The sequence below is a fragment of the Neodiprion lecontei genome, chromosome 5 (genome assembly GCF_021901455.1).
Source record: "Neodiprion lecontei isolate iyNeoLeco1 chromosome 5, iyNeoLeco1.1, whole genome shotgun sequence".
Taxonomy (NCBI): Eukaryota; Metazoa; Arthropoda; class Insecta; order Hymenoptera; family Diprionidae; genus Neodiprion; species Neodiprion lecontei.
This window is the reverse complement of record NC_060264.1, coordinates 30,618,867-30,637,998: the sequence shown is the minus strand read 5'-3', so window position 1 is coordinate 30,637,998 and position 19,132 is coordinate 30,618,867. Positions and strand designations below refer to the sequence as shown.

Below are 19,132 nucleotides of genomic sequence, written 5' to 3'. Positions count from 1 at the left end.
CAGATAAGACGTCAAGAGGGAAACTAATCCAATGTTGGCTCAGCATCTACTTAAGATAAACATGATCAAACATTAGTTTAATTTTAAAGAAATAATCTTCATATATTTTTTTCCATTCAAGAAACTTCTTTCCATTGTTATTTTACATTATTCGAAAGAAATGATGTTCGGAAATATTTTAATTATCTATCTATCCGTATTGCAAATTGATTGTGGAGAAACAATCTAGCACACGGTAATTAAAAAATAGTTAAGCAGTAGAACTTCCAAGAATTAATCTAACTTATCTCAAAACTCAATATTCATACAGATATTTGTATGGTAAACATAATGTTTTCTCGTCAAAAAATACAATTGTCTTCTGCCTTTGTTTGATCGGTAAAGATCCGCTGCAGGTATTGAAACGAAAACAACCAACTCATGTTGATGGATTTCCTAAAAAGTAAGACATTAAATTTTCTTCAGCAAGAGAAACAAAAATATATTAAATAGATTTCCCAAAATTATTTTCATTGCTTTCAACGGTTCATTGACGATATCAACAGTCTCCAAATTATTCATCGAAATTATAATTACCTCTACCGATTTTCATCAGGCCAAACAATCTTCTCTATCCAGTCCAGGTAGTGGGAAATCCTCGTATAAACGCCAGGTGAATTTTTGAGTGCACATAAACGCCCAAAACTTGTAATGCCAATTATTCGATAGAGACATTTATGATTAGGATCCAATATTTGCAGAGGACCCCCAGAATCTCCTTGGCAAGTATCGCTTTGCCAGCCTCCACTAATATCTCCAGCACACAACATACTTGGCACAATCCCCCTCGGGATTGCGGTTGAACGATTCAATCGGAGAGCACAATCCACATTGTCTACAATGTCCAGACGAACTTTCAGCAGCTCGTCGCTACGCTCTTTGCCTGAAACCAGAAATTAGACGATAAGATAAAACCCTCAAAAATGCTAACGGGTTCTCTAGATCTTTTCAGTGACATTTAGAGACAATTGCTCTGACTTTACCAATCCCTGTGACACCCCAGCCACTCGCCCATGCTTGGATCGGCGTAGTATCAAACTCGGAGTACAAGCACGCAGGCTTTATATCCGACCCAAATGTCAGGGTTTTGTTCAATTTCAGAAGCGCCAGGTCAGCATATACTGCGGGAGGTTTGTAAGATGGATGTCTTACAATCTCCCGTACCCCTATCATCTTCCCAGTTGTTTTATCGCCCAAATGATGAGCCCCGATGCGTACAATCTTCGGGGGTCCTCTGGAAGTGCAAAAAGTCATAAATCGAGTCGTTGGACGAATTGAAAACATGGATTGACTGTAAAGTCAAAGTCTATTTGCTGACAGTGAAAGATTACAAAACGGGCTTACGAAGATCCGTGAGTACAGTGACCGGCTGTGATTACCCATTGATTGGATATCAGACTGCCTCCGCAAAGAAAGGTCGCTTCATTGTTCTCGGATAGCCAGCCGAGTGCTACCATGTGAGAAAATTCACCTGGACGGGCAGTAAGTCCTCCAATGATCAGAGGATTATGCAATCCCCTACAGTTTTGGCGATTAGTTTTTTTCGTCGATACAGGTGAAGACCAGGTACCAACTAGTGGAAGAATCCACACGTTCTGTTGTTCAATCGCTTTATTGTACTCTGCACATTCTGTGAATCATACAATTGTCGATAAGCTAGAATTTGACTTTTAGGTGATAAAGTACTTCGTGTAATGTTCAGTTTTTTTCTACGAATGCTCGAGTACAGCTGCTTCATTAGTTACTATATTTTGCTTTAAAACAATTATGCTGTCACAGCACAAAGCTGTAGGATTCTAATTGTTTAGTAACGTAATAAGCAGCAAAATTACTTTTCTAAATGCAATATTTAGCTTGTTCCTGATTCATGGTCAACTTTTAAAAGTGAAGTGAAGTCTCAAACTTAGAGTCCAAGCAGAAAGTGCAAATACAAGCGCCTTAACTTCTACAGAGAATCTAGTACGTAAGAAATTTCCAAAACAGCCTACTTAAATCTGAAGTTCGCTTAGAAATTTCCCCTGGGAATATCCAGTCTTTGACATCATTCAACGGGCGTTTGTGAAGGTCCATATTTACAGGATTCTTATTAGTGATGAACTGTAAATTCTTAGAATTGGCAAAACTGCCATTGCCGGTTGGCTTGGTCAAATTAGCAGTAGGCTTCCTAGCGTGTGGAGTTAGTCTTTGCCAGACAGAAGAATTTCTCTTGGGGCTCAATGTTGCTACAAGCAATGGGTTATCTTGATAAATAATATCAGCTCCTTCTTGTCGTAGGCTAAGGCCTTTGTCATGGGACGGCGGAGATTTCTCGGTCCAAGACGGACGTGGGTCAATTTGATTGTTTACTTCATCAGGCCAAAGCCAAGAGTCGTTAGCTGCATGAAACGGAAAAACATGAAAAAAAGATGTATTACAAACAACGTAATGATGCAATAGTGAATGACGTTAATCTTAATTCCGATGAAAGAATAAATAAGTTGTTCTTATACTCTTATTGCTATATTATGTGTGTGTATGTATATATATATTATTGAGAAAAAAAAACATAACACGTTCAACAACCCTCCCACATGCTTATTCCAAAACATAAATTAATATCGGTTATTCAGTTTCTGCAACCAGATGCTATTTTAGAGAAACGGATTATCAATAACTAAGAACTTAATAATGACCTGTGATATAATTAATGGTATTCAAAAAGGTCAAACGTGAGAATAAAATAATGATGAAAAACGATTTTAAAATAAACCTCGCCATGCTGCTTCGTTTGGAAATAAAACAGTTGCACACCCTTACCGACAAGACATGTGATCATTTGCGGCTATATACAGAACCTGTGATTGACGGTTACCGACATTGGTTGTCGATTTATCTCTTATCAGACCGCGCATTACCCGCGAAATGTCGCGTACACTTCAGTCAACGAATCAAATTGTGTATTGAAACGGTATTGATCAGGAAGTGACTCGATGCTCCCTGATACCTTCGCTTCAGTCAACGCTGATATTGATCTTAATAGATCGATCAGCAGATGGGTTACAAACATATGTCAATCAAGTTTTTACGTCCTTGGGGGACGTGTAGAGATTTATTTCAATTGCATAGTACATTGTTGTATGTCATAGATTTTGGCAGAAATACAATGAATTAATTTTCTTCAACATTAATTCCTTCTCATGTGGAATCTTGAAAGTCCGGGATATTAATCTCTTCGTTTACGGTACTGAGAACTTGTGCATACCTAGCGATATCGAGTGAAATCCTAGTCAAGAAATGCAAAAGTCTGCGTTCCCACAAACGTATTTCCCATGATGTAAGAGGATAAGTCGCGCTCCTGCGCAGTCATCGCAAAGAATTATCACGTGCCCCATCCGTATGAAGGCCATCTCGGATTTTCAACCAATCGTATTCGAGATCATTACGCGCGCATTTTAATTTAAGCGTTTATTTTGAAGATGGGTTCCATACGGTCGGCGCAAAACCTGACGAAAATGCGTCAAACGGAGGAACACACCCTATCTCTTAACATTATGGTATTCCTATGGCATAGTGGATACATTGTTGCGCTGCACAATTTGTGCCCTGCATTATTCCCGCCATACCTTGACAGCCGAGCATCGAGTTGGTCGTCTGGTTTAAAATGTGATGGTTAGTGGTTTCCATCATGACTCAGAGGTGGTCGTGAACGACTGCGACAGCCAGTTGAGTTCGTGTTTCGTAATTAAAAAAAAAAAAAAGAAGAAAAACCATATACACATATCTCTCCTTAAGTAGGCAAGAGATATGTCAGTGTAAACGCCCGGATAAATATAAGACCGATTCAGATCAATGATGATGATTAGCGCAACAGCGTGGACCTCGGGTCCCTCGAATAACCCCCAACCGTTGTAAATATATATTTTTTTTTTTAAGTTCGATGCACGAGTTAAGGTGCGCTGCTGCTGCTGTTGCTGTTGCTGTTGCTGTACGTTGCTGTTTTCTCTTCGTTGCCTACCTGTTTCATTTTTGTACCACCTAACTCGCGCATTTATTCTCACAGTATAAATGATTTGGCTAAATAAAGTCGACAGTTTACACTCATACAAATCTCGCGTACGTAATAATAAACGTGCACATTAATATCTTATATTCTATCTCTCACGTACTCATTATTTGTTTTTCAATTCTTGTGTTCTTTCTACCTTCTATTTTTAGTCGACCCTGAATAGTATTGTTGGTAAACTCGAGCCAGATTCTATAACAATCAGGTTCCGCTTCTTTTCTTCTTCTCGTTGCATCAATGCCAGTTAATTAATTCTTAATTAAAATTCACCGCAGCACGTCTTAATCATTTAATAAGGAAACCAGAAACGAAACTGTATAAGCAGCAAAATCATTTCCTATTCATTTAATTATCCTGATCTTTTGTATTCAAATTGCTAGGTGTACCCTGTTTTAGCATCCTCTTAATCCCGTCGACAAGTGCGACGCAGAAGATTGAGCGATGGATCAGGCTAAAAACAGGCCAAGTAGAGCTCGTTTTCGTTCAGCGAGTAATTCCGCTCGAATTTTAGTCTTTGATCAACCTGAAACATCGGAGTCTAAGGCTAAAAGCGAGATGGAAGGATACAGGAATCTCACTCTGCCCAAAATGGAAAGCAAAGAAGCCCCTGTGAAACCAGGTACAAAATTATTTAGTTACATGTATGCGTTAGGGTCTACCTTTTCTGCCCTTTCACTGTAAAAGCAAGCCAATGTCTCGTATTGTTTTTTTTTATTTCGACACACTCATAGAACAGTGTAAAGTTTCATGTACCATGCGTTGGAATTTACCTAACCACAGGATTCTAGGAAAGGCGTAAGGTGGGATGATTCACAGTGGATAGTTTTCACAAAAGAACTTATTCACCACCTTCAAACTTATATGCCAAATTTTAAGTCATAGGCACTGTCTGTAGTATATGAATTGCTTATTTCAGGTAATCAAATAATCATGATTAGAGAAAAAGCAAATGAGGCTAAACCGGAGTAAACTTGATATTCCATTTGCTGAACAATAAACTAACAACATTCCTCTGTTTACCTGGTCTTCAATATTATTATTTTTTTTTTTTTCTTTACACATTTGCAGCTGCCGATGAGATTTCCAATTTGGTACGGATGCGAAATTCTGCGATAGGGAAGTCAGCGCCGTCCCTTTCCATTCATATGGTTGGTAGAAATGAAAATAAATAAATGTCATCTACCACGAAACTTTGGCTAATTTGACATCCATGTTACAGCGTGACTTTAACATCCCACGGCGAGCAGCAAAAGCGGCTCATCGAAAATCATTCATTGCCACCACTTCTCCAACCCTGCCGCGTTGTCAGTCTCCAATTTGCGGTAAGTTCGGTGCAATCTTTGGGTGGAATAAAATTTAGTTAAGAACCATCAGAAACCTATAAATTTAACAAATCTTGTATATTTGAAGAATTTTATCTTCATATGAGAGAAGAATGGAAAATTTGTATGATGCACAATGTATGCGCAAGGAGTCAGCCGATTGTTTTTATTTTATTTTTTTCATATTTAGAGAAAGTTGGCTGTTAAGAAGGGGTGTGTCTCGTTTTTCAAAACCCCAAGCAATATTCTAGTTTAAAATATGGTATAGTAAGCTGTCTTAACGCCTGTTCCTAACGATAGACTATTTGTACAATTTGTAGGCAGTCCCCTAGAGAGTCCTAGGATGTCATCCAGTCCACATTTTCCTTTTGCACCAATTAAAAGGTACATACTTTATCATTTTTAATGTCCTCTAATTTTGCACCTTTAGAAATTCTGCGTTATCTGAAATTGGTGTGCCAAGCTGATCTTCGTAGCTAGCTTGTTCGTTTTCACTTATCCAATGGCGCATCTAACTCGGCAGGGAAAGCAACACTTTTCTTTTGTCTCATTTATTTGTCTAACACATAAGATGTACAAAATAGTAAAATTTTCACAAACACACCTGTAGAACTGCTATCGTAAAGTTCCAAAACTCTAAGCATTTAAGACAGACTAATCACCATTCGTGAATTTATTCTTCACACAGAATCAACGCAAGCAGCACAGCAGTGGCCGATGGCAGGCGATGGTCCGTCGCAAGTCTACCTTCGAGTGGCTACGGGACGACTCCAGGCTCCAGTAATGTGTCTGTGAGTCTCTTTGACACTAATACGTAAACAGTTTACTTTCAACTTTGGATTTTGAAATCTATTTCCACCTAACAATGGAAGATCCCTTCTCGAATTCTTGCGGATATGTTTTAGGACGTACTAGTCTATGCTCTTCGCTGTCTTACCAGTCTTAATCAGACATCAATCTCCTTTGAAATACTCTTCAGAATTCAGGTTACCAAAAATTTTACCTCATTATCCTGTTCGACACTCGTCATTTATCGCAAACAATGTCCCATTTTCAGTCCCAATGTTCGAGCCAGGAACGCCTTCACCAGTTACCCAACATACCGACCAAAGACGAACTCCGCATGCTGTCCTGTCACTTTTCAAAACCAGGTACGCCTTGCGGCTCGCACCCGGGCTTTCCTGGATCAAGTATATCCAGTATTCCAGGATCCATAGCTCTTAGCATGGAAGAAGAGGGTCGCAGATCGCCGATGCATCGTCCAAGGTCCAGAAGTTTGAGGTACGGCGATTTCTAGGCAGAGAAAATGGCGGGACCAATCGATGACGTTTCAATTTCAGTAACATCTGACCATTATTGACTTTTTCTTCGATCTTACAGTAGCCCGAGTCGATCTCCTGTTTTGGATAGCGAAATAGTGATGATGAACACGTTATACAAGGAGCGATTTCCCAAAGTAAGTAGAGTTTAAATGATAGTGACGATCGGAGAGGATTTTTATGAGATAGGATTTTTCAAGTGGTGTTAATAATGGGAAATTTCTCTTTCAGGCAACGCAACAAATGGAGGAAAGATTGACTAATTTTATTAACGAAAATCGTGAAATAGACGAATATGAACTGGTTACGCAGATAGCACCGGATTCTTTGCCTATACTGAGATTCGTCCATCATCAAGTGATAGAAATGGCTCGTGATTGTCTACAAAAATCTCAAGAAAAATTAATCACTTCTAGATACTTTTATGAGATGAGTGAAAATTTGGAAATACTCTTAATGGAGGTAATCGTTTCAAATATCAGTGGTTAATTCTTGGATCTATATTTAAACTTGAATCTTTCTTGTTTTACGATAAGTGACTTTATATTTAATTCCGTGAATTTTAATTTACAGACGAAAGAAAAATCTTTGGAAGCAGCAGCTAGACTAACAGGACTAATTAAAAAATTGTTACTAGTAATCTCAAGACCGGCGCGACTTTTAGAATGCCTCGAGTTTGATCCAGAAGAATTTTATCACCTTTTGGAGCAGGCGGAAGGGCAAGCTAGGATAAATATCGGAATCAAAGCTGATATTCCTCAGTACATAATTAACAAATTGTCACTTAATCGTGACCCGATCTCAGGTAAAAATTTTTCTCTTTTTTTTCGTTTGTTCCCGAATATAGATTAACACTGTCAAACGTCTTATTTTGGTGCACATTTTCTTCCGCAGAGTTACAGGAAGATTTGAATAAACTCGAAGACTCAGCGTCGTCTAGCGAAAATAATTTACTATTGGCTTCGTCTAGTCCAGGTAAAGAAGACGAAATTCGATCTCAGCGGGTGCCATGCGAAAGCGATTACGAAGTTTTGAAGCTGATAAGCAACGGAGCTTACGGAGCTGTCTATTTGGTGAAGGAAAAAATAACGAGGCAACGTTTTGCTATGAAAAAAATAAACAAGAACAATTTAATGTTAAGGAATCAAGTGGAACAAGTATTTGCCGAACGTGATATTATGAGTTTCACCGACAATCCTTTCGTCGTTTCCATGTATTGTAGTTTTGAAACAAAGGTATGCCGATCGAACGTTTGAGCAGAGAAAAAAAAAACATATTAAAAATGAGACTAATTTGGAACAGCAACGTCTTAACTTCACTCAATTTAATAACAATCCTTTTATTATATTTACAGAAACACTTGTGCCTCGTAATGGAATACGTTGAGGGAGGTGACTGCGCGAATCTCTTGAAAAATATCGGACCATTACCACCAGATATGGCTAGATTTTATTTTGCTGAAACTGTTTTAGCTGTTGAATATTTGCACAATTACGGTATCGTTCATCGGGATTTAAAACCTGACAAGTAAATGAAATACACAAAACATTGAGTCTTGAATAACCGAAAGAAATTAGCTCAATATCTATCTCAAAGTTAACGACTATTTTTATAATTTGCCACTCTACTTTTCAGCTTACTCATCACTGCTCTGGGTCACATAAAATTGACAGATTTTGGCCTCAGCAAGATGGGTCTCATGTCCCGTGAGTATTACGTGCCTACTGTGAACCTAAATACGTTAATAAGACTGTGCTTGTATCTACTGATTTAATTTTAAAGGTCACCTTTCATTACAAAAACCTAAGACATCTTCAAGAATGCAATAGTTACTGCAGTTTTCACATTAATTCATCTAATTTTACCCTGGCGCAATTGAATTTCAGGTACACCCTCTCATTCAATTGTTTACTTATGTTCCATTCTTCCTCATTCCAGTGGCAACAAATCTGTACGAAGGTTACGTGGACAGAGATACTCGGCAATTCTCCGATAAACAGGTATTCGGAACCCCCGAATACATAGCGCCCGAAGTGATCCTTCGCCAAGGTTACGGAAAGCCTGTTGACTGGTGGTCAATGGGTATAATACTGTATGAGTTCTTGATCGGCTGTGTTCCATTTTTTGGAGAAACACCCGAAGAATTATTTGCCCACACGGTCAATGGTAAAGAACCATTTCTCATACATACATACTCTTTTACCATTTTTCAATCTCTTCATCCTTTGCGTCACCCATTATTGTTCTGAGTCAACGTTTATAACAAGACGAGCTGGCCTGGCAGACGTTGTCCTGCCGTGTCCTGTAGGTGCGCGATCATGTGTTGGCAATAGGCAAAATAAGTTAACAATCACCACCTATCAGATCTTATCATAGCTATGAACTATCATTTCGACAATACAAATATATTACACAGAAGTTACACGATCACTACAGACTCAACAAAGAATTATATATATAAAGTTAGTATTCTGTAGTTTTAGGGGTCACCGATTACGAATCTGAACTCAGATTTCAACAATTCAAGATGGCGGATCCAATATGGTGGATGAAAGTTTCAAATTTGATCGAATATGGTTAAAAAAAACTGTATGCAGGGGTTTTTGGACTTGCTGATTGGATTTGCTTTACTGAATTTTCAAAATCTGATTTCAGATTCGAAATGAACCATCCCAAAAATCTCTGGATAGAGTTTTTTTTGTCCGGATTCGATCGAATTTGAAATTTTCGTTCGCCATATTGGATCGGCCATCTTGAATTTTCGAAATCCAATTTCAGATCCGTAATCAGCGACCCCAAAAACTTATAATTTATTTAAAAAATGTATAATGTGTAAAAGGATAACTTTCTCGGAAATGAATTATTCCTACAATTTTCATTACAATACTACAATATTGCAATAGTTACTCTCGAATATTGCAAACCTATTATTATACTATCAGAAACAGCATAAAACCGTAAAGAAATATGTTGAAAAGTTCTCTAAATATGCAAAAAATGGACATAAAATAGGTGGAAAGAATACATACCACTTTGACTTAAAGGGTTAATCACATCTCTGCCCTTTCAGACGACATCGAGTGGCCTGATAATGATGACTGGCCAGTACAACCGGAAGCAAAGGATATAATAACTGCACTCTTGCAACAAAGCCCTAGGGATCGCCTGGGAACAGCGGGATCTCACGAAGTTAAGGAACATCCTTATTTCTTTGGCGTCGATTGGAACAGTCTTTTGAGACACAAGGCTGAATTCGTTCCACAGTTGACAAACGATGAGGACACAAGTTACTTCGACTGTAAGTTGACGCGGCTTGGAACCAACGATGCTCAAGATCTTCGAAATAACTTGTTCGCTTTTCTTTTCAGCTCGTATGGACCGCTACAATCACGATTTGGGTGATGATACGGACGACACCGATGACTCTCCTCTCTTTGGCTCGTTTTCATCATACTCACCGCAATCGCGCAAAATATCTCAGACAAGGCCGCAGTTGTTTAACATGTCTGAGCCAGAATTGGACTTTTCTCGAAAGCAATTATTCCGCTGCGAGTCCGAAACCTCGGACGCTCAATTATCTCCTGGCTTTGTGCAAAACGTTGCTTCTGTAGCACAGAAGTCATTGCAAAAGAATTTGCTGCTTGATAAGAATCAGTCGCAGACTAAGAATAACTCGTTTCATGAATCTCCAGATAAAACTGCAGACAAGTCTGATCCAAATAGTACTGGTTCTACGATATCTGCGACCTTCAGTAGAGATGCGCAATCAACGAGTGCTACAAAAAATAGCAGCGGTGATGCACTCTCCGTCAGTTTGAGTACTCCGGATTCTTCTCAAACCGAATCTGATGACGTCAGCCCGCAGATTCAAAGGAAACGCCATTCGCATACACGCGACAAGCTGCCCAGGTTCAGTATATCCATTGACGACGAACACATGTGAGTTATTTAGCCTAATTGGCATCGTGTTTTTGTTTTTAAATATTCATTTAATCGACGCGTATATTTTTCGTGAAAACGCAGTCTGAATCTATTTTCAATTTTACCCTGTTTGCACCTCAATGTCTGGCTAAAAAACTTCGCATTTCAACATATTCGCAAATTAAAAACAAAGCCTGTGAAAGAAAGGAAATAAGTTATGATTTATTTCATATTTAAATTATAACGCTGGCGAAGCGAGCAATCATTGAGAATTAGAGTAATGACACTGTCTGAATCAATTCTCTGCAATATTCAATTGTTTGGGTCTAAAAAATCGTTTCTGTCAGTAAAAAAATTCTTTTTTTATTCAGACTATGTCATATTATTCTGTCAAGACTTGACGATAGCAAAGTTAAGCCCAGAAAATCGTTCACCTTCAACCTAAGTCTCCATTTTTATTATAGATTGGATCTAGCGGCTGCTAACAGGGATGCTGCGGATGACAAGCACAATTCCAGCACAGATTCGTTCGAAACGTTCGCAATGTCTTTGCTACCCTTGACAAAACACAGATCCAGATCGGTGATAAAATCTGCATCAACCAGCGGGCTGTCTCTGGTCATACCGACGAGTAAGCGTCGTCTTTACCTTGAAGTATATTCTGTCTCTGAAAGTAGATGAGAAACTTTAACAGGTAGCAAAGTACTTGTTTCTCAATTAAAAGTTAATAAATATCTTTGCCTTTTCAGATGACTTACCATTGACGCAGCCAATCGAATCACCTGGCGGCTCTTCCACCGCCTCCTCTCGGGATACTTCGCCATGTCGAGAACTCAGCCCTCTGGTAACCAGTCTCAAACCACCAACCATCATTAGGCGGGGTCCCTGCGGCTTCGGATTCACCGTTCACACCATACGTGTTTATTATGGTGACAGCGATTTCTATACCATGCATCATTTGGTCATGGTAAGTAAATTGCGAAATTTTCCAAAATTTGATCATTTTTCTGTACGAAATTTACAAATATTACATGATAATTGACCTTAGAACCCATGAATTGTCTGAAATAGCCCTTTTCAAAGACAAACATAGGGTGTTTACTGCTCCTTAAATATCCTTATCAGGTAATCGGTGTATCGTAAAGCAATAATGTTGTGTTTCTTACAGGCGGTCAATCAATCTAGTCCAGCATTTGAGGCGGGACTTAGACCCGGAGACTTGATAACTCACATAAACGGTGAAGCAATTCAGGGGCTTTATCACACGCAAGTTTTGCAGCTAATGCTGAGCGGAGGAGATCATGTAACTTTGCGAAGTACGCCACTGGAAAATACAAGCATTAAAAGCGGGGGTAGAAAGCGTGAGTTGGGGCAGAGTAAAATGGCGAAAAAATCGCTTCACAGACAGAGAAAGCAGAAGCGCGATCATTCGGACAAAAAACGAAAGACATCGCTGTTCAGAAGAATCAGTTCTAAACGAGCCAGTGTCGAGATGCAGCAGGTACGGCGAATGGTTTGCAATCTATGCTAACGCAAATAAACAAATCAAAAGTCAATAAACAAACAGATCAAATCACAAAGGAATAGTTGAACAAGACCGAACATTTTCGCTACTGTTACGTGTTTACAAAAAACAGAAATAATAATTTATCACTGCCACTAAGTTCTGTATTTTATTTGTTCATTTATATTTTTTTCTTATCGTTACAGCCGTTAAGTATCAGTTGTCCTTTGTCGGCACCAATCCTTCCCAGTGACAGCAAACCTCCACTTATGGTATGATTTTCATGAAAATTTATTTATTTATTAACTCATAAATACGATAATCATACTCTAATCATATGTCTTGATTTCACATTTTGTACTGTTGAATCATCAATCAAACACGATATATTCGTCCATACTAAGTTTATCATCAAATATCAAAACACCATACAATCAATTTCTGCAACACCCCAGACTTATTTCAAACTTTCCAGAATTTGATTGATACTTTTGGGACATAAGTATACTCAAGTTTTTCAACACTTACTTCTTTGTAGATTCAGGGATTAACAAATACGTTACTCGATTCACTGTCAATTCTTCTTTCTGAAAATAACGGTAATTGTTTAAAGAAAAATCGATGTAAAAAACAAGCATTAAGTAGACTTCTATTGCAAATATTAATCGATGTACAAATTTTTAAAGCTAATCTGAAATGGTGACAAGTAGAGAATTTGATTATTGTTTTGATGTGGCAGCGCCGTGATGAATACATTATATTGTACAAAAGAACATTCAATTTTTTCAGTTAGACAGTATCGATAAAACAAAATCAATGTTCAAGGCTTGCCTACATTTTCTTATTGCAAACCTATAAACACGCAGATTTATTTGTAAGCTTGTACGTCTAAACCGAGTAAAACGATAATAATAACGATTTAGTCAAATGAAAAACTTACAGATGGCTGCGGGAATCTGTTCTCCGTCAATGGTTACTCCGAGTCGTTCGTTCCAGTCATTTACTCGCTCTTTACCGCCTCAGGAATCGGCACCGTTTTTCAACGCCTGTACCAAGTCAGTCTGCAGCCCGTCACCTCCAATAAATCGATCCAGTTCGGAATCCTACCACTCGACGACCACCTCGAGCCCATGCTCAAGTCCCAGTTCTTCGTCGTCCAGTACAAATCCTCCTATAGGGAACATATCGAGTATCGCTAATCAGTCTCATTATCAGAGGCCAAGTACGCTGCATGGACTGAAGCACAAGCTCCACACTGCTGCGAAAAATATTCATTCCCCAAACAGGAGGAAATCTGTCGGTCACATACCCCTTTCGCCTTTGGCCAGGACTCCCAGTCCATCGCCCATCCCTGCCAGCCCAACGAGGAGCCCGAGTCCTCTGGCTTTTCCCACTGGGCATCAGCCGGGAAGTTCTAATACAACACAATCTTACAGTCCAGGTAAGAAATATTTCCTTATTGTACTTACGCATATTTATGGTGGAACTGATTGCCTTTACTTCTAGGAAATTATTAGGGGAAGTATCCCAATATGGTGAATGTGTTAGAGGTCAGCCACTCAGTGATTGCTAAATGGGAAGTTTTATTGTTACCAAAGTCTACACCTAAAAAAGAAGAAGATGAAACAAGTGGCCGACTACTAACAAGTTCACCCTAGTTTAGAAATGACAAAGAGCTATGAAACCAAGAATTAAATGTGTCGAATTAAATGCAATTAAAATAATGCTCTCTTAACACAGACAATATTTCACAACTACAAATGCCAATATCCAAGAAGATCGGTAATTGACCGTTTGAGTCACACATTACGGTGCTGAGTCATCTTTTATAACAAGATAGTATTCGATGGTTTTTAGGCTTGCTGATGATGAATCTGAAATCAGATTTCAAAAATTCAAAATGGCGGATCCAATATGGCGGACGCAAATTTCCAATTTGATCGAATACGCCAAAAAAACTCTGTGCAGGGAATTTCGGGGTCGCTGACTGGATTCGCCATGCTGAATTTTCAAAATCTGATTTCAGATTCATCGTCAGCAACCCCAAAAACATGTAATTTTTGTAAAACATGTATATGTGTAAAGGGGTACCTTTTGGGGAAATTAACTATTCGTTCAATTTTCACAACTTTTTTTAATCAGGTTGTTTCTAACAATAATAATTTACATCATATTGCAATAATTACTCTTAGTATACTATCAGAAATAGCAACAAAAAAACCGTAAAGAAATATGTCGAATAGTTCTCTAAATATACAAAAACTGTATATAAAATAGGTGGTAAGAATACTTATCGCTATGACTCGAAAGATTGATAAGTTCAGCGAGGTCGCATTAGTTTAACACTTTACTTCGGTGCAATCCATCGCTTCAAAGTTTTTCTCTGTATGCAAAAAGCACTGATTGAAATAAATTCAAATTAACCTCAGATGAATTTCTTAAACCTTATTGAAACACTTGCAACGGTAGTATTTCATCAATATTGTTTTGAACCCAAGTGTATCCAATTAATCTAAGCGGTACATATATTTAGGGGTTTCTCTGTCGACGCCAAGTGGTCAGAAGAAAGGTTTTAGTCGTCCGAAATCGGCGGAGCCTGGATCGCCGCTGTTAAGACGGGCGCTGAGTCCGGATCGCTTGCATCCCCGTTCGGCAGAAAGTAAAACGTCTATATCACCATTGGCAAATACTGTGCTGAAAGTGATACCGCGAGTGACGATTGCCCAGACATCCATGACTGACACCGCAAATGAAGCGAGTATCGCCCATTCAAAAGAGAGCATCGATTCGAAGGCGGAGAAAAAATTGGTCGACCAAAAAACCACCACGGAATATCCCAAGCTGACTCATAGTATGTCGATAAACATAGCGAATGTTGGAATACAGAATAGCACACAGCTGCCACGGATAGCCGAAGAAAAGGACTCGCCGACTGGAAGCAGGAGTGACGACTACTCGTCGAAGAGCATTGGAAAGCTGGAGCAAGCCAGCGATACATCAAAGTCAAATGATTCGGTGGGATCCGGAGAGGATTTGAAGGAATCCTCCTTCGTTATGACGAGAAAAAGCGTTCTTAACGCCGTCGAAAGGCTGCAATCTGCCTCGGAAGAGGCTGCAGCCGAACGTCCAGAGGCATCTTCGTTCCGTAATAGAAAACCTGAGGGCGTCGTTTCCCAGAGAAAATACAGTGTCGCCGAGTCAAAATTCTGCAGCAAAAACTGGTTGGATTCAGTCGCCGAAAAAGATCCTCCCAAGCAAGCAAAACCTCCCGAGCCGTTACCCCTTAAGCAAATGTCCACGCTTATGCAGAGGAAAGCGAGTGTCTTCGACCTCAAGATGTCGGATAAAAATTCGAATGACTCGAGCATGGAAGGCAAGAAGATTTTGAAGAGATACAAAGTCGATCCTGACACTGGCAGCTCGAGCCAGGAAAAAAACACTACTGGTGACAAGAAAAATAATTAGACCAGAGTTTCGACGAACTTTACCACCGATTTGATCGATCTATATTTTTTCCCTTTTTTCCCATCGATAGCACATTGCTTGAGGTAGTAAAATTTACGGTTTGTTCATCGATTGGTATAAGGACCTCTTGATTGTAACGTCGAATGTTTTTCAACGAATTATTATCCCCAAGGTACTCCCAAGGTTTACCTGTGAATTTTCCACATATCGGTGAAATTACCGAACATTTTGAAGCTGATAACTGCAATTTTTTTTCCTCGTTATTTGTGTTTCCTTACGTAGATTGAACAAATTCGGGGATAAATTGAGACTGAAAACACACGTTGGTCCGGCTGTGTGTTAATAATTACGCACGTTTGATAACGACAAATGGCTATTTCGAATTCGAATAGTAATATTTACTCGCATAATCAATCAGTTTAACAGTTTTCGCATTTAGCTTTAGGCTTGAAATTCATTTCCGCAGTGAAATGATTGCGATTTTTTTTTTTTTTTTTTAATCAATTTGTTACCGTCACTTTAATAACATCAGTCCATACGAAGATCGAATTAGACAGCCTGCTAAGATGATTTTTATGCTCAGTTCGCCAATTTTTTTTTTTTTATACGTAAATTGAAGAAACACAACTGAAAATTCAGTTCAAACAATTTACCAGTTTTAATATGTGAGATCGAGATACAAAAAAGCAAAAACAACCAGTTAGTATAGAAATTCGAATGTTTACACCTCATGTGTTACACAATCAAATTCTTTCACGCCATCTCTTTATTGTTACCTGTCTCTTTTAATCTCTCTTTAGTCCGTTTGCACATAACAAATTGATCAACGAAGGAGTAAAAACACTCGAGTCTATTAGGAAGTTGGAATAATTCGTTCGAATAAAAAAAAAAAATTTAAAAAAAAAAAAAAAAATATCTGAAACTTGACGAACAAAACACGGAAAAGCAAAGAATAAAAAATATTTAATCGTGTTCGAAATATTTTCTGTATAGTTAGCATGGTTATCGTTTTTCGTCCATTTCGTCGATGTATGATTAACTACGATTTTACATAGTTTCGTAAGCTCAAAGCGTTTAGAAAAAACAAAATAATAATTATATTAATAATAACATATGAAAATAAAAATAAGAAGCGAAAATGGAACAGCAACGGTGCAAAAAAAATTATCGTGACACTTATTCAGATCACTTTATTAAAAATCGATCAAGATAAATTACTTGGATTCAGACCGAACCTAAGTGTGGATACATCCGCGTAAGGATGTAACTTTGTACTAGACTTTTCTTTGTCCCCTTTCAATTCACGCAGGTTCATGTATACGAAATAGATTTATCGTTTAAGAGTCGTACGCAGCTTATTCTCTTTTCTCCTCAGAATATCGTTAAGTAATCCCTACTCTCATTGTACTTTGTTACGTGTGATAGAACAAACAACTTACAAAAAATAATAATCGTAATAACGCGTATAATAACATTGAAACATAATCAAAAATAACCAGTGGAGGTTTCTGTAATCGGAAAATTAAATATTTCGCTATACGTTAGAACTACTTTCACGATGTATCGCGTATATATCGTATATTGTTCCGAATATAAGCCGAGGTTTTTTGTCGTTGACAGAACCCGCCAAAATTGTCCTCGTCTTACGTGCAGGTAACTGAGAAAAACATTCTGAAATATTGTCTAAAAATTTGTGGTAGTCTTATACTAGGAACAATACGGTAATAGGTTCACATTACACGTGCTTAAATAAAAAGAATAAAAACTGCCTCAGTTTTCGAGTATACAATTGTTGCAAGTCGTAGTTTGAGAGACATTGTAGAGAGGTTTACATCGTAGTTAGAGAATAGATTTTGAAATGATGAGATTTTCATTATGGCGATTTTAGATTTGTGTATTTTTCTTTCTTATTTTTCTCTTTTTCATCTCTCTGAAAAATAATTACCATAGACCGCACTAGTGCGGTATCGATTTTATAACGTATACAAATATACACAAATATATTTACAACTATTATACAAACACATGCACGTGCTATATGTATTATAATAAATATAATAACAAATACACGACACGTGAAATCGTTCGAGGCTGCTTCAGCCGTAAATTTATAATCCGCGGTGTTCCTTAGCTCTACGTATTAAAAATTATTAATATACAATTTTACGCTCTGTATATGTTGATAAATAACTGGTTAATATTTAACTTTGAACACGTTTCATCAGATTACGTATACTAATAATAATAATAATAATAATAATCGCTCGTCGAGAACTTGAATATAATACTGATGAAAGAAAAAAAAAACAACGTAAAAAGCGAATTAATTAAGATTAGAATAAACTATATTAAAAAAAAAAAAAAAAAACATTCGATCAAAAATAACAAGTCTTTACATGATCATAATCAATGTTCACATTTTCAAATAATTCCGGTTACGTTCACTCACTATATATTTAACAACATTTTTTAGGTCGTTCTGTCCTAACGTAATATGTGCAGGAAAAACTTTCACTATATAAATTGATTATAATCTCTGTATACATATATATGAAATTACATATCAATCGCCATTTTTTCAACGATCAAGTGCACGCTTGTGTAAGTGGGCGTCGGAGTTTTAAAAAACGCATTGAAAAAATGAAAAATAAAAAAAATAAAAAAAAATAAAATAAAATAAAAAATAAAGAAATAATGACACTTGAAGGGCATAACAGAAACAAAAGGGAAAATGTAATTCCGCGCCGTTTGTGACTGTAATTTTTGAAGCTAACTCGCTTTAGAATAATTAAACCGGTTATCCGTTATAACCCACCAATTCTGCACTTTTTTTTATCTAATTTGTTATAATCCACCTACGCGTTTCAGTATTATTCATATTCCGATTGTGAAAATCGTTGGATAGTTAATTTAGGCAGTGCAGATTTTCTTTTCCTGTCGTTGACCGATTTATCGTGATGATTAGTAGATTTTCTTTTCTGTTGTCGGTGTGAAAATTGAATAAATGAAAATAAAAAAAAAATAATAAAAAAAAAAAAAAACGACCTTTTCTTCTTTTTAACGTGGAAAAGAAGGGTTTCCTCATCTATGCTATCATATAATTGGAAAAGGGTAGAAATCCTGCGGTGATTTTATTTCTTCCACATTCGATAGTTTGTTTTGATTTTCCTCTTTTTACAGATTTAACTACTATTCTTATTACCGTTGATTTTGTTAGGCACGGGGACGATCTGTATACCTATATAATAGCGTATTTATAATAAAATTCTACATGAAATGTACGGCTTAACACGTTCGCTAATAGTTAATTAGATTGAAAATAGTCATATACTGTATACATAGTATACATGTAGTTATTGTCACACATGCAATTAGTTTGTTTCGATAATTCGAATTATATTGAATAATTATACTTGGAGGCTAAAGTATTAACTGACGTTATACGTGTGCTTTGTTTAGTTCTTTTTTTTTTCTTCTTTCTTCTGATTTACTATAATTACTTATTAAGGTATTCCGTCGT

At 37.5% G+C, this 19,132-nt stretch overlaps 2 protein-coding genes across 14 annotated transcripts; one reads left to right on the top strand and one right to left on the bottom strand.

The window, feature by feature from the left end:
- Window positions 1–113: 113 nt before the first annotated feature.
- On the bottom strand, window positions 114–3,747 carry LOC107228078 (serine protease snake). Of its 3 annotated transcripts, none has more exons than XM_046740542.1 (6): window positions 3,642–3,747; window positions 2,028–2,414; window positions 1,384–1,669; window positions 1,023–1,273; window positions 577–922; window positions 114–435 (listed from the first exon to the last, which is right to left on the bottom strand). In XM_046740542.1, the coding sequence occupies exons 1-5, from the start codon at window positions 3,703–3,705 to the stop codon at window positions 579–581; spliced, it is 1,332 nt and encodes a 443-aa protein (XP_046596498.1). In that variant the 5' UTR covers window positions 3,706–3,747; the 3' UTR covers window positions 114–435; window positions 577–578. The 3 variants fall into 3 exon arrangements, with proteins under 3 accessions (XP_046596498.1, XP_046596499.1, XP_015524914.1); XM_046740543.1 differs by lacking the exon at window positions 3,642–3,747 and adding an exon at window positions 2,836–2,869; XM_015669428.2 differs by lacking the exon at window positions 3,642–3,747 and adding an exon at window positions 2,712–2,825.
- LOC107228097 (microtubule-associated serine/threonine-protein kinase 2) lies at window positions 3,683–18,694 on the top strand. Of its 11 annotated transcripts, none has more exons than XM_046740530.1 (22): window positions 3,684–3,926; window positions 4,478–4,700; window positions 5,150–5,229; window positions 5,301–5,403; window positions 5,724–5,787; window positions 6,092–6,194; window positions 6,461–6,684; window positions 6,784–6,859; window positions 6,954–7,184; window positions 7,296–7,527; window positions 7,617–7,957; window positions 8,077–8,249; window positions 8,358–8,428; window positions 8,661–8,888; window positions 9,793–10,020; window positions 10,091–10,661; window positions 11,108–11,274; window positions 11,393–11,610; window positions 11,812–12,144; window positions 12,354–12,419; window positions 13,090–13,588; window positions 14,681–18,694. In XM_046740530.1, exons 2-22 carry the CDS (start codon window positions 4,523–4,525, stop codon window positions 15,610–15,612), a joined length of 5,118 nt encoding a protein of 1,705 aa, XP_046596486.1. In that variant the 5' UTR covers window positions 3,684–3,926; window positions 4,478–4,522; the 3' UTR covers window positions 15,613–18,694. The 11 variants fall into 11 exon arrangements, with proteins under 11 accessions (XP_046596489.1, XP_046596486.1, XP_046596484.1 ...); XM_046740528.1 differs by having other exon boundaries at window positions 4,462–4,700; XM_046740529.1 differs by having other exon boundaries at window positions 3,684–3,997.
- Window positions 18,695–19,132: the final 438 nt, after the last annotated feature.